At 45.2% G+C, this 14,860-nt stretch overlaps 2 protein-coding genes and 1 long non-coding RNA gene across 4 annotated transcripts in view; 2 read left to right on the top strand and 1 right to left on the bottom strand.

The window, feature by feature from the left end:
- Positions 1-14,860, bottom strand: part of wdr91 (WD repeat domain 91) — a 62,767-nt gene that overhangs the window by 17,975 nt on the left and 29,932 nt on the right. Inside the window, exons 9-14 of the mRNA XM_052458616.1 lie at positions 13,067-13,278; positions 9,910-10,060; positions 6,738-6,832; positions 6,210-6,381; positions 5,206-5,314; positions 4,288-4,400 (exon numbers count right to left, since the gene is read on the bottom strand). Of these exons, the coding sequence (XP_052314576.1) occupies positions 4,288-4,400; positions 5,206-5,314; positions 6,210-6,381; positions 6,738-6,832; positions 9,910-10,060; positions 13,067-13,278 (852 nt within the window). The remainder of the gene's footprint in view (positions 1-4,287; positions 4,401-5,205; positions 5,315-6,209; positions 6,382-6,737; positions 6,833-9,909; positions 10,061-13,066; positions 13,279-14,860) is intronic.
- Positions 8,182-9,765, top strand: LOC127906467 (uncharacterized). 2 transcript variants are annotated; one of them, XR_008061461.1, is made up of 3 exons: positions 8,182-8,752; positions 8,921-9,510; positions 9,637-9,765. It is a non-coding gene; the product is annotated as an uncharacterized LOC127906467 (long non-coding RNA). The 2 variants fall into 2 exon arrangements; XR_008061462.1 differs by having other exon boundaries at positions 9,658-9,737.
- On the top strand, positions 10,067-13,060 carry LOC127906464 (uncharacterized). The gene is made up of 3 exons (XM_052458617.1): positions 10,067-10,946; positions 11,532-11,726; positions 12,351-13,060. The coding sequence occupies exons 1-3, from the start codon at positions 10,390-10,392 to the stop codon at positions 12,571-12,573; spliced, it is 975 nt and encodes a 324-aa protein (XP_052314577.1). The 5' UTR covers positions 10,067-10,389; the 3' UTR covers positions 12,574-13,060.

Here is a 14,860-nt window from a genome sequence, read left to right as displayed (position 1 = left end):
TACCATGTTACTACAGTCTACTACCATGTTACTACTGTCTCACTACCATGTTACTACTGTCTCACTACCATGTTACTACCATGTTACTACCGTCTCACTACCATGTTACTAAAGTATACTACCATGTTACTACAGTATGCTACCATATTACTACCATGTTACTACTGTCTCACTACCATGTTACTACAGTATACTACCATGTTACTACAATCTACTACCACGTTACTACAGTCTACTACCATGTTACTACTGTCTCACTACCATGTTACTACAGTATACTACCATGTTACTACAATCTACTACCATGTTACTACAGTCTACTACCATGTTACTACCATGTTACTGCTGTCTCACTACCATGTTACTACAATCTACTACCATGTTACTACTGTCTCACTACCATGTTACTACCATGTTACTACAGTATACTACCATATTACTACCATGTTACTACTGTCTCACTACCATGTTACTACAGTATACTACCATATTACTACAATCTACTACCATGTTACTACTGTCTCACTACCATGTTACTACCATGTTACTACCGTCTCACTACCATGTTACTAAAGTATACTACCATGTTACTACAGTATGCTACCATATTACTACCATGTTACTACTGTCTCACTACCATGTTACTACAGTATACTACCATGTTACTACAATCTACTACCACGTTACTACAGTCTACTACCATGTTACTACTGTCTCACTACCATGTTACTACAGTATACTACCATGTTACTACAATCTACTACCATGTTACTACAGTCTACTACCATGTTACTACCATGTTACTGCTGTCTCACTACCATGTTACTACAATCTACTACCATGTTACTACTGTCTCACTACCATGTTACTACAGTATACTACCATATTACTACCATGTTACTACTGTCTCACTACCATGTTACTACAGTATACTACCATATTACTACAATCTACTACCATGTTACTACAGTCTACTACCATGTTACTACCATGTTACTACTGTCTCACTACCATGTTACTACAGTCAACTACCATGTTACTACTGTCTCACTACCATGTTACTACAGTCTACTACCATGTTACTACAGTCTACTACCATGTTACTACAGTCAACTACCATGTTACTACAGTCAACTACCATGTTACTACAGTCTACTACCATGTTACTACTGTCTCACTACCATGTTACTACTGTCTCACTACCATGTTACCACCATGTTACTACCGTCTCACTACCATGTTACTAAAGTATACTACCATGTTACTACAGTATACTACCATATTACTACCATGTTACTACAATCTACTACCATGTTACTACAGTCTACTACCATGTTACTACTGTCTCACTACCATGTTACACCCTTGTTCTAATTCAGGTTGTATCACAACTGCCTGTGATTGGGAGTCCCATAGGGCGGTGCACAATTGGCCCAGCGTCGTCTTGGTTTGGCCGTCATTGTAAATAAGAATTTGTTCTTAACTGACTTGTCTCATTAAATAAAAGTAAAATATATACATATTTTTAAATAACTGTGTTAGTAGCATGTTACTACCGTGTTAGTAGCATGTTACTACCATGTTACTACTGTGTTAGTAGCATGTTACTACCACGTTACTACTGTGTTAGTAGCATGTTACTACCACGTTACTACTGTGTTAGTAGCATGTTACTACCGCGTTACTACCGCGTTACTACTGTGTTAGTAGCAGGTTACTACCGTGTTAGTAGCATGTTACTACCACGTTACTACCGTGTTAGTAGCATGTTACTACCATGTTAGTAGCATGTTACTACCACGTTACTACTGTGTTAGTAGCATGTTACTACCGTGTTAGTAGCATGTTACTACCGTGTTAGTAGCATGTTACTACCGTGTTAGTAGCATGTTACTACCGTGTTAGTAGCATGTTACTACCGTGTTAGTAGCGTGTTACTACCGTGTTACTAGCGTGTTACTACCGTGTTAGTAGCGTGTTACTACCGTGTTACTACCGTGTTACTACCGTGTTAGTAGCGTGTTACTACCGTGTTAGTAGCGTGTTACTACCGTGTTAGTAGCGTGTTACTACCGTGTTAGTAGCGTGTTACTACCGTGTTAGTAGCGTGTTACTACCGTGTTAGTAGCGTGTTACTACCGTGTTAGTACCGTGTTACTACCGTGTTAGTACCGTGTTAGTAGCATGTTACTACCGTGTTAGTAGCATGTTACTACCGTGTTAGTAGCATGTTACTACCGTGTTAGTAGCATGTTACTACCGTGTTAGTAGCATGTTACTACCGTGTTAGTAGCATGTTACTACCGTGTTAGTAGCATGTTACTACCGTGTTAGTAGCATGTTACTACCGTGTTAGTAGCATGTTACTACCGTGTTAGTAGCATGTTACTACCGTGTTAGTAGCATGTTACTACCGTGTTAGTACCGTGTTAGTAGCATGTTACTACCGTGTTAATACCGTGTTAGTAGCATGTTACTACCGTGTTAGTAGCATGTTACTACCGTGTTAGTAGCGTGTTACTACCGTGTTAGTAGCGTGTTACTACCGTGTTAGTAGCGTGTTACTACCGTGTTAGTAGCGTGTTACTACCGTGTTAGTACCGTGTTAGTAGCATGTTACTACCGTGTTAGTAGCATGTTACTACCGTGTTAGTAGCATGTTACTACCGTGTTAGTAGCATGTTACTACCGTGTTAGTAGCATGTTACTACCGTGTTAGTAGCATGTTACTACCGTGTTAGTAGCATGTTACTACCGTGTTAGTAGCATGTTACTACCGTGTTAGTAGCATGTTACTACCGTGTTAGTACCGTGTTAGTAGCATGTTACTACCGTGTTACTACCGTGTTAGTAGCATGTTACTACCGTGTTAGTAGCGTGTTACTACCGTGTTAGTAGCGTGTTACTACCGTGTTAGTAGCATGTTACTACCGTGTTAGTAGCATGTTACTACCGTGTTAGTAGCATGTTACTACCGTGTTAGTAGCATGTTACTACCGTGTTAGTAGCATGTTACTACCGTGTTAGTAGCATGTTACTACCGTGTTAGTAGCATGTTACTACCGTGTTAGTAGCATGTTGCTACCGTGTTAGTAGCATGTTACTACCGTGTTAGTAGCATGTTGCTACCGTGTTAGTAGCATGTTACTACCGTGTTAGTAGCATGTTACTACCGTGTTAGTAGCATGTTACTACCGTGTTAGTAGCATGTTACTACCGTGTTAGTAGCATGTTACTACCGTGTTAGTAGCATGTTACTACCGTGTTAGTACCGTGTTAGTAGCATGTTACTACCGTGTTAATACCATGTTAGTAGCATGTTACTACCGTGTTAGTAGCATGTTACTACCATGTTAGTAGCATGTTACTACCGTGTTAGTAGCATGTTACTACCGTGTTAGTACCGTGTTAGTAGCATGTTACTACCGTGTTAGTAGCATGTTACTACCGTGTTAGTAGCATGTTACTACCGTGTTAGTAGCATGTTACTACCGTGTTAGTAGCATGTTGCTACCGTGTTAGTAGCATGTTACTACCGTGTTAGTAGCATGTTGCTACCGTGTTAGTAGCATGTTGCTACCGTGTTAGTAGCATGTTACTACCGTGTTAGTAGCATGTTACTACCGTGTTAGTAGCATGTTACTACCGTGTTAGTAGCATGTTACTACCGTGTTAGTAGCATGTTACTACCGTGTTAGTAGCATGTTACTACCGTGTTAGTAGCATGTTACTACCGTGTTAGTACCGTGTTACTACCGTGTTAGTAGCATGTTACTACCGTGTTAGTACCATGTTAGTAGCATGTTACTACCGTGTTAGAAGCATGTTACTACCGTGTTAGTACCGTGTTAGTACCGTGTTAGTAGCATGTTACTTCCGTGTTAGTAGCATGTTACTACCGTGTTAGTAGCATGTTGCTACCGTGTTAGTAGCATGTTACTACCGTGTTAGTAGCATGTTACTACCGTGTTAGTAGCATGTTACTACCGTGTTAGTAGCATGTTGCTACCATGTTAGTAGCATGTTGCTACCGTGTTAGTAGCATGTTACTACCGTGTTAGTAGCATGTTACTACCGTGTTAGTACCGTGTTACTACCGTGTTAGTAGCATGTTACTACCGTGTTAGTACCATGTTAGTAGCATGTTACTACCGTGTTAGAAGCATGTTACTACCATGTTAGTAGCATGTTACTACCGTGTTAGTACCGTGTTAGTACCGTGTTAGTAGCATGTTACTTCCGTGTTAGTAGCATGTTACTACTGTCTTACGACCTGAGTTCAGTTACCTTGCCATCCTCTCCGATACTGAACACCGTATTCTCATCATAGCTGAACTCAACACTGTACACCTCCCCATCGTGGGCCCTCCAGCTCATAGCACAGTCATAACGCTGCATGTCTGGAAAATAGAGAAACACATGTTATAACAGCTCATAGCGCAGTCTTAATGCTGCATGTCTGGAAAATAGAGAGACATGTTATAACAGCTCATAGCGCAGTCATAACGCTGCATGTCTGGAAAATAGAGAGATTTGTTATAACAGCTCATAGCGTAGTCATAACACTGCATGTCTGGAGAGAATAGGGAGATAAGCACTTGTTATAACAGCTCATAGCGCAGTCTTAATGCTGCATGTCTGGAAAATAGAGAGACATGTTGTAACAGCTCATAGCGCAGTCTTAATGCTGCATGTCTGGAAAATAGAGAGACTTGTTATAACAGCTCATAGCGCAGTCATAACGCTGCATGTCTGGAGAGAATAGGGAGATAAGCACTTGTTATAACAGCTCATAGCACAGTCTTAATGCTGCATGTCTGTGAAGAGGAGCGAGAAGAACATGTTATAACCACTCATAGCACAGCCATAGCGATGCATGTCTGAAGGACAGAGAGAAAATAGATGCACATGTTAACACGCATAGAAATATAATTATTAGATCAGCACTCTCCATTGAAGTCAATGAGGGGATTTTTTCATTCTAGTAATTCTATATTCACAGCCTCCTCTTCACTCAGAGAGCTCATTGCAGTCAGCTATGTCAACTCCGAGATCTAGTTATTAGTGCCTGCAGTATGTCAAGCATTATAAACACATTATGAAGAGACTATTCATCCCACATCTATCTACTATCACCTCAAAATCAAATCTCCATGAAGAGCAAAAGTCAACAAAGATGAGTGAGAGTAAATGACTGGACTTTACCGAACAGTCTAATTACTCCGTCGGCAGCTCCAGTTACCAGTAGGTTTCCGTTGTGGTTGAAGGCTGTACAGTTGATGGCTACTGGACCAGGCTCCAGAGAGAACTGAAGCTGAGGACGATAGGATAGGACATGGAGTGAGGGGAAAGACAGGAACGAGGCTACAGGGCTTTAACTTCAGACGGGTAGAGTATACATGTAACAGATTTAGATAATATACAGTACAGATCTATAAATTGTATCTATAATATAATATTTAATAATATTAAATATTAAATAATATGAATAATCTAATAATATTTTCGACAATGTTTTAGCAAAATAAAGTTCCTGATCTCAGAAAAATACCAAGTTGCCCCCTTCAACTTTAAACTATAACTGCAAGCAACACTGGAGAATGAGAAAAATACCATCATAGTACACGTGTTTGGGTGACATAGTACACGTGTTTGGGTGGCATAATACACGTGTTTGGGTGACATAGTACATGTGTTTGGGTGGCATAGTACACGTGCTTGGTGACATAGTACATGTGTTTGGGTGACATAGTACACGTGTTTGGGTGACATAGTACAGGTGTTTTGGTGACATAGTACACGTGTTTTGAGTGACATAGTACACGTGTTTTGAGTGACATAGTACATGTGTTTGGGTGACATAGTACACGTGTTTGGGTGACATAGTACACGTGTTTGGGTGACATAGTACACGTGTTTGGGTGACATAGTACACGTGTTTGGGTGACATTGTACACGTGTTTGGGTGACATAGTACACGTGTTTGGGTGACATAGTACACGTGTTTGGGTGACATAGTACACGTGTTTGGGTGACATTGTACACGTGTTTGGGTGACATAGTACACGTGTTTGGGTGACATAGTACACGTGTTTGGGTGACATTGTACACGTGTTTGGGTGACATAGTACACGTGTTTGGGTGACATAGTACACGTGTTTGGGTGACATAGTACACGTGTTTGGGTGACATGTTTCCTACAGCAGTACCTGCTGTTTGACGGTCTTGGTGTCCCAGAGCAGCAGCTGTCCAGAGACAGAGAGGTGATTGGGGAGCCGTGGTACTGTCTCTGTCACACTCCCAGAGCGTCCAGGCCCAGCGTGTGCTGCTGCAGAACACACAAAGGATGTCCCGCTGGGGCTGCAGGCCAGGGACAGGATCCTACACAACACCACGCAGGGACAGGAGACACCAGACAGACCAGTCAGTACAGTAATACCTTCCATTATTAAACCTCTTCAAGGACAGGACAGGATCCTACACAACACCACGCAGGGACAGGAGACACCAGACAGATCAGTCAGTACAGTAATACGTTCCATTATTAAACCTCTTCAGGCTGGTTTACCAGACAGATTAAGATAGACTTGTTGTTGTTGCTGCCCAGGACTAGGCTTAATCTGTGTCTGGGAATATCCACCCCTCTGAGGAGACATGGAGACCACTGCTACAGATATCCATTATTCCAACCAGGGCTGCTGGGTCAAATCACTCTGGATATGAGACACTTAGCTTACCGTGAATGAGTCTCGTCTATGGTCATCTCATACAGGTTCTTCTTAGCATTAGTGTCGTATAGCCTCACCGTACCCACACCACTGCCCAGCAACAGCTATAAAGAAAAGGGACGCAAGGCCAAAGAGCGTATTACTGATGGGGAGGGAGAGGGGAGGGGGGGGTCCACTTTCCCACCTCACCCTGCAAACAGTCAGAGAACAGGGTGCTGAGGACTGAGGACGCCATAACTACCTCATGTAAACATAGACCTGGTCGGATTGTGTTCGTCAGGCACCCAATGAGGAGTGAAACAGACTGAAACAGGAAGGGACAACAAGGGACTTGTCCAATAAGAAATGTTTGTTTAGGATGTACCCTAATGAACATAGCCCTGATGTGCTGTGTTGAGGTCAGAGGTCATACCAGTCTGTCAGGCTCCCACTCCAGAGAGAGCACAGGGTTAGAGAAGCTGTGTTGAAGTCAGAGGTCAGAGGTCATACCAGTCTGTCAGGCTCCCACTCCAGAGAGAGCACAGGGTTAGAGAAGCTGTGTTAAGGTCAGAGGTCAGAGCCCCCTTGTGTGCCCGTAATGCCCCCTAAAAATATCTGTGCCTTGTGGCCAAAGTGGCCGTTGTGCCCTTGGGTTGAACATAATTATAATCATTCCATTCTTCCGGCTGCCAATCGCCATGCTCCGAACCTCCCACTCACATGACTCTCTCAGATATCTCAATTCTTATTAGCCAATGCCTGTCACATGATCGGGTCCTTCTCAAGTCGGCTACTAGTGAAGACAGACACATCGGGGTACAACCCAACGCACGGGTCCTTACGCTTCGATCACACCGACAGGGTCGTTGCGCAAAACGGTACGCAGCCTCGGCTGGATATGTTTACAACAACAGTTCAACATTCACCTTCTGCTACCGTTTCTGTCGAGCCGTCTACAGCACACAGTTTGACGTATTACGTGAGATAAATCCAACGTCCCCACCACACGGAACGCAATGCTGCAAGGAAAACGCAGCGTTTCATTGGAAATTAACGTAATTCTGGTGTACCAAAATCGTTCTGCGCGAAAAATAAATATTCCTAAAATTCCTAAAATACTCTGCCACAGGTGTGGGACAGGTGACGCAGGTGTGGGACAGGTGTGTCACAGGTGTGGGACAGGTGTATCACAGGTATGGGACAGGTGTGGGGCAGGTGTGGGACATGTGTGTCACAGGTGTGGGACAGGTGTAGGACATGTGTGGGACAGGTGTGGGACAGGTCTATCACAGGTGTGGGACAATAAAATCACAAATGAAGGCAACCGCTCCACATTAGAAATAAAACGCCTAAAAGGCAGATGGAAAATATCAGAACGTTTAGCTTTTAAAATGCTGATCAACTATTAGGCCATTTCTACACATTTATACGAGGCAAGCGAAGCACACAAGGCAGTAGTTGGCTGTAAGCAGGAATGTTCCAGAACACAACGTAGGTTGTTAATATGACTATGACTTGTGTCTTTGGCTGCTGGACAACAAAAGAAAGTTGAAAACATGAGAGCTGGTTTCAATGACATAGGAGGAAGTGTTTATAAAAGAATCCCTCTTTTAATATATTCCTGTGTTCGGAACACCGTAAGATTTTTACCCCCCCCCCCAAAAAAAAAGTACGCCCAGATTTTTAAACAATTACGTTTATGGTTTAATAGTTTCCAAAATGTTGACTGCCTCCGTTCAGATGGCGATGTTGTGGTGATGTTGCGGCTCACAACACATAACAGGGCTTCAAGTAAGACAGAATCGAGCTTTCAGACGGTAATATTAATGATCCTACATTATATTATTATTATTTATGGACGTTTACATACACTTATATTTTTCTTAACAGAATAGCTACTGTTTTTGGCTTTCAAATCAATTTAATTTGCTATTTGGTTTATGGACTTGGTGCCCTAGCAGAGGGCCTTGGTGCCCTATCAGAGGGCCGTGGTGCCCTAGCAGGTACCCTTGGTGCCCTATCAGAGGGCCGTGGTGCCCTAGCAGGTACCCTTGGTGCCCTATCAGAGGGCCGTGGTGCCCTAGCAGATACCCGTGGTACCCTAGCAGAGGGCCGTGGTGCCCTAGCAGATACCCTTGGTGCCCTAGCAGAGGGCCTTGGTGCCCTAGCAGGTACCCTTGGTGCCCTAACAGAAGGCCTTGGTGCCCTAGCAGGTACCCTTGGTGCCCTATCAGAGGGCCGTGGTGCCCTAGCAGGTACCCTTGGTGCCCTATCAGAGGGCCGTGGTGCCCTAGCAGGTACCCTTGGTGCCCTATCAGAGGGCCGTGGTGCCCTAGCAGGTACCCTTGGTGCCCTATCAGAGGGCCGTGGTGCCCTAGCTGATACCCGTGGTACCCTAGCAGAGGGCCGTGGTGCCCTAGCAGAGGGCCGTGGTGCCCTAGCAGAGGGCCGTGGTGCCCAAGCAGAGGGCCGTGGTGCCCTAGCTGATACCCTTGTTGCCCTAGCAGGTACCATTGGTGCCCTAGCAGAGGGCCGTGGTGCCCTAGCAGAGGGCCGTGGTGCCCTAGCAGGTACCCGTGGTGCCCTATCAGAGAGCCGTGGTGCCCTAGCAGAGGGCCTTGGTGCCCTAGCAGAGGCCCCTTGGTGCCCTAACAGAGGGCCATGGTGCCCTAGCAGAGGGCCGTGGTGCCCTAGCTGATACCCTTGGTGCACTAGCAGAGGCACCTTGTTGCCCTAGCAGGTACCCTTGGTGCCCTAGCAGAGGGCCGTGGTGCCCTAGCAGAGGGCCGTGGTGCCCTAGCAGGTACCCTTGGTGCCCTAGCAGAGGGCCGTGGTGCCCTAGCAGAGGGCCGTGGTGCCCTAGCAGAGGGCCTTGGTGCCCTAGCAGAGGGCCGTGGTGCCCTAGCAGAAGGCCTTGGTGTCCTAGCAGATACACTTGGTACCCTAGCAGATACACTTGGTACCCTAGCAGATACCCTTGGTACCCTAGCAGATACCCTTGGTACCCTAGCAGATACCCTTGGTGTCCTAGCAGAAGGCCTTGGTGTCCTACTAGCAGATACACTTGGTGCCCTAGCAGAGGCCCATTGGTGCCCTGGAAAGATGATTGGCTACCTCTTGAAGGCCAAATGGCCTTACCCCCTAAAAAAAAAAAAAAAATTTTTTTTTTGTTGTTGATTGAGGTTGAGGTCAGAGGTCATACCAGTCTGTCGGGCTTGGTGGCCCACTCCAGGGACAGCAGAGGGGACTTGGACATGATGGTGGCCTTGGTCTGCATGATGGGGTTGAAGGACCACACCTTGATGACCCCGTCCACATCCAAACTGGCTACCCTCCTCCCTGAGCAGTCCACCCTGGGACCGGAGACAGGAGACACAGTGAACGTACACAACGGAGCTGGACCTCATTAACGCCCTTTTCAAAAACATTGAACCGTACCGTGTTGTGTCTCTTATTTGACTGAGAACACATTCTCATTTACTACAAAGACCTAGGGAGTAGTTACAAGGAAGAATGAGCCAATTGTAAGCTGGGGATGATTAGGTGATCGTGGTGGTTTGAGGGCCAGATTTAGAATTTAGCCAGGACACCGGGGTTAACACCCCTACTCTTACGATAAGTGCCATGGGATCTTTAATGACCTCAGAGAGTCAGGACACCCGTTTAACATCCCATCCGAAAGATGGCAACCTACACAGGGCAATGTCCCCAATCACTGCCCTGGGGCATTGGTATATATATATATTTTTTTGTTGTTAAACGAGAGGAAAGAGGGTCTCCTACTGGCCCTCTAACACCACTTCCAACTCGGACACTTTATTTTCACATTGTCCTTTCAAGCATGGTTCAATGGCCAGGGCTCTGCTACTATGGTGAATGTGTAACCAGGGCAGTACAGCTCTGTTACTATGGTGGATGTGTAACCAGGGCAGTACAGCTCTGTTACTATGGTGGATGTGTAACCAGGGCAGTACAGCTCTGTTACTATGGTGGATATGTAACCAGGGCAGTACAGCTCTGTTACTATGGTGGATGTGTAACCAGGGCAGTACAGCTCTGTTACTATGGTGGATGTGTAACCAGGGCAGTACAGCTCTGTTACTATGGTGGATGTGTAACCAGGGCAGTACAGCTCTGTTACTATGGTGGATGTGTAACCAGGGCAGTACAGCTCTGTTACTATGGTGGATGTGTAACCAGGGCAGTACAGCTCTGTTACTATGGTGGATGTGTAACCAGGTCAGTACAGCTCTGTTACTATGGTGGATGTGTAACCAGGGCAGTACAGCTCTGTTACTATGGTGGATGTGTAACCAGGGCAGTACAGCTCTGTTACTATGGTGGATGTGTAACCAGGGCAGTACAGCTCTGTTACTATGGTGGATGTGTAACCAGGGCAGTACAGCTCTGTTACTATGGTGGATGTGTAACCAGGGCAGTACAGCTCTGTTACTATGGTGAATGTGTAACCAGGGCAGTACAGCTCTGTTACTATGGTGGATGTGTAACCAGGGCAGTACAGCTCTGTTACTATGGTGGATGTGTAACCAGGGCAGTACAGCTCTGTTACTATGGTGGATGTGTAACCAGGGCAGTACAGCTCTATTACTATGGTGGATGTGTAACCAGGGCAGTACAGCTCTGTTACTATGGTGGATGTGTAACCAGGGCAGTACAGCTCTGTTACTATGGTGGATGTGTAACCAGGGCAGTACAGCTCTGTTACTATGGTGGATGTGTAACCAGGGCAGTACAGCTCTGTTACTATGGTGGATGTATAACCAGGGCAGTACAGCTCTGTTACTATGGTGGATGTGTAACCAGGGCAGTACAGCTCTGTTACTATGGTGGATGTGTAACCAGGTCAGTACAGCTCTGTTACTATGGTGGATGTGTAACCAGGGCAGTACAGCTCTGTTACTATGGTGGATGTGTAACCAGGGCAGTACAGCTCTGTTACTATGGTGGATGTGTAACCAGGGCAGTACAGCTCTGTTACTATGGTGGATGTGTAACCAGGTCAGTACAGCTCTGTTACTATGGTGGATGTGTAACCAGGTCAGTACAGCTCTGTTACTATGGTGGATGTGTAACCAGGGCAGTACAGCTCTGTTACTATGGTGGATGTGTAACCAGGGCAGTACAGCTCTGTTACTATGGTGGATGTGTAACCAGGGCAGTACAGCTCTGTTACTATGGTGGATGTGTAACCAGGGCAGTACAGCTCTGTTACTATGGTGGATGTATAACCAGGGCAGTACAGCTCTGTTACTATGGTGGATGTGTAACCAGGGCAGTACAGCTCTGTTACTATGGTGGATGTATAACCAGGGCAGTACAGCTCTGTTACTATGGTGGATGTGTAACCAGGGCAGTACAGCTCTGTTACTATGGTGGATGTGTAACCAGGGCAGTACAGCTCTGTTACTATGGTGAATGTGTAACCAGGGCAGTACAGCTCTGTTACTATGGTGGATGTGTAACCAGGGCAGTACAGCTCTGTTACTATGGTGGATGTGTAACCAGGGCAGTACAGCTCTGTTACTATGGTGGATGTGTAACCAGGGCAGTACAGCTCTGTTACTATGGTGGATGTGTAACCAGGGCAGTACAGCTCTGTTACTATGCTGGATGTGTAACCAGGGCAGTACAGCTCTGTTACTATGGTGGATATGTAACCAGGGCAGTACAGCTCTGTTACTATGGTGGATGTGTAACCAGGGCAGTACAGCTCTGTTACTATGGTGAATGTGTAACCAGGGCAGTACAGCTCTGTTACTATGGTGGATGTGTAACCAGGGCAGTACAGCTCTGTTACTATGGTGAATGTGTAACCAGGGCAGTACAGCTCTGTTTGGCTCAGTAAGGAGAACAGATATCTAACACTGGAAAGTGTACTCAGTATATCCTGGTGATCAATATGTCTGATTACTCAGTATATCCCGGTGATCAATATGTCTGATTACTCAGTATATCCCGGTGATCAATATGTCTGATTACTCAGTATATCCCGATGATCAATGTCTGATTACTCAGTATATCCCGGTGATCAATATGTCTGATTACTCAGTATATCCCAATGATCAATATGTCTGATTACTCAGTATATCCCAATGATCAATGTCTGATTACTCAGTATATCCCAATGATCAATGTCTGATTACTCAGTATATCCCGGTGATCAATATGTCTGATTACTCAGTATATCCCAATGATCAATATGTCTGATTACTCAGTATATCCCAATGATCAATGTCTGATTACTTAAGAGCTCCTGTAGTAGATCAATAATGTTCATCAGGAGTTCCACTCCACTAGACGCTGACTGTAACAGGTGTGTTGTCGCGGTGATGTCCTACCTGCAGTACATGATCGAGGAGTGATGCTCTCCGTACTCTTCCTGACTGAGCTTGATGAAGGGATGTTCCACCCCCAGCACCCCTGTACCCCTCTGTCCCTCCCCGCTGACCTGTGTCTGGCTGGGGGGAGGAGGGTCTATCGGGTCACTGCTGGTGGTCCCCCCCTCGAGTTGAAGCTCTGGGTCCCCACTCTCCCCTCTCTTCTCAGGCACCTGAAAGAAGAGACGAGATGGATTTAGCTTCCTGATAATACAGCCAGGAATCCCTCCCATACTTCCCATACTTCCCTACTTCCCTACTTCCCATACTTCCCTACTTTCCTACTTCCCATACTTCCCATACTTCCCATACTTCCCTACCTCCCATACTTCCCAACTTTCCAACTTCCCATACTTCCCTACTTCCCTACCTCCCATACTTCCCTACTTCCCTACTTTCCTACTTCCCATACTTCCCATACTTCCCTACCTCCCATACTTCCCAACTTTCCAACTTCCCATACTTCCCTACCTCCCATACTTCCCTACTTCCCTACTTTCCTACTTCCCATACTTCCCATACTTCCCTACCTCCCATACTTCCCAACTTTCCAACTTCCCTACTTCCCTACCTCCCATACTTCCCTACTTCCTATACTTCACTTCAGACCCCATATACAGACGTGGGATCTTAATTTGACCCATTTCGTCACAGGGGGGAAATAATCCTGCAACAGGAGGATTTGAATGTCTATATAATATGTAAAATGTCTGCCAGTCGGCAGCTGAAACCTGTGATCGTAGGTTACAATAGGACTGCAGGTCCACTGGTCATCAAGTAGCCTATGTAGACTACGTGCAGGTTACAGCGTGTCTCGTGTGAATTATTATGTGGGTTATGGTACATGTACAACACTTGTGGTCCACCTATTGTGGTCCTTCTGTAGCTCAGTTGGTAGAGCATGGCGCTTGTAACGCCAGGGTAGTGGGTTCGATCCCCGGGTCCACCCATACGTAGAATGTATGCACACATGACTGTAAGTCGTTTTGGATAAAAGCGTCTGATAAATGGCATATATTATTATTATATTACGGGGTAGAGGTATTTTTTGTTCGGGGAAATCAGTTTTCTTTTTTTAGATCAGTTGTTTTGCTACAGTGCATTTGGAAAGCACAGCCTCATTCTAAAATGTATTAAATAGTTTCCCCCCCTCGTCAATCTACACACAATACGCCATAATGACATTACAATACCCCATAATAACATTACAATACCCCATAATAACATTACAATACCCCATAATGACATCACAATACCCCATAATGACATCACAATACCCCATAATGACATCACAATACCCCATAATAACATTACAATACCCCATAATAACATTACAATACCCCATAATGACATCACAATACCCCATAATGACATCACAATACCCCATAATAACATTACAATACCCCATAATGACATCCCAATACCCCATAATGACATCACAATACCCCATAATGACATCCCAATACCCCATAATGACATCACAATACCCCATAATGACATCCCAATACCCCATAATGACATCACAATAGGAATGTGCACCAAAGCTGTTGCCAGAGAATGCAATGTTCATTTCTCTACCATAAGTCACCTTCAACATCATTTTAGAGAATTTGGCAGTACGTTCAACCGGCCTCACAACCGCAGACTGCGTGTATGGCGTCGTTTGGGCGAGTGGTTTGCTGATGTCAACGTTGTGAACAGAGGGCCCCATTGTTGTGCCATTCATCAACTCGTGTTTCAGCATGATAATGCACG

Source organism: Oncorhynchus keta, chromosome 12 (assembly GCF_023373465.1).
Source record: "Oncorhynchus keta strain PuntledgeMale-10-30-2019 chromosome 12, Oket_V2, whole genome shotgun sequence".
In the NCBI taxonomy this organism is placed as follows: Eukaryota; Metazoa; Chordata; class Actinopteri; order Salmoniformes; family Salmonidae; genus Oncorhynchus; species Oncorhynchus keta.
This window is presented reverse-complemented; position numbering and strand designations above follow the sequence as displayed.

What these genes read in the sequence shown, in the direction of transcription:
- LOC127906464 (XM_052458617.1), top strand. Translation starts at nt 10,390, where the DNA reads ATGGCAACCTACACAGGGCAATGTCCCCAATCACTGCCCTGGGGCATT. An exon ending in TATGGTGGATGTGTAACCAG is followed by an intron (nt 10,947 to 11,531) that starts GTCAGTACAGCT and finishes ATGTGTAACCAG; the next exon opens with GGCAGTACAGCTCTGTTACT. An exon ending in TATGGTGGATGTGTAACCAG is followed by an intron (nt 11,727 to 12,350) that starts GTCAGTACAGCT and finishes ATGTGTAACCAG; the next exon opens with GGCAGTACAGCTCTGTTACT.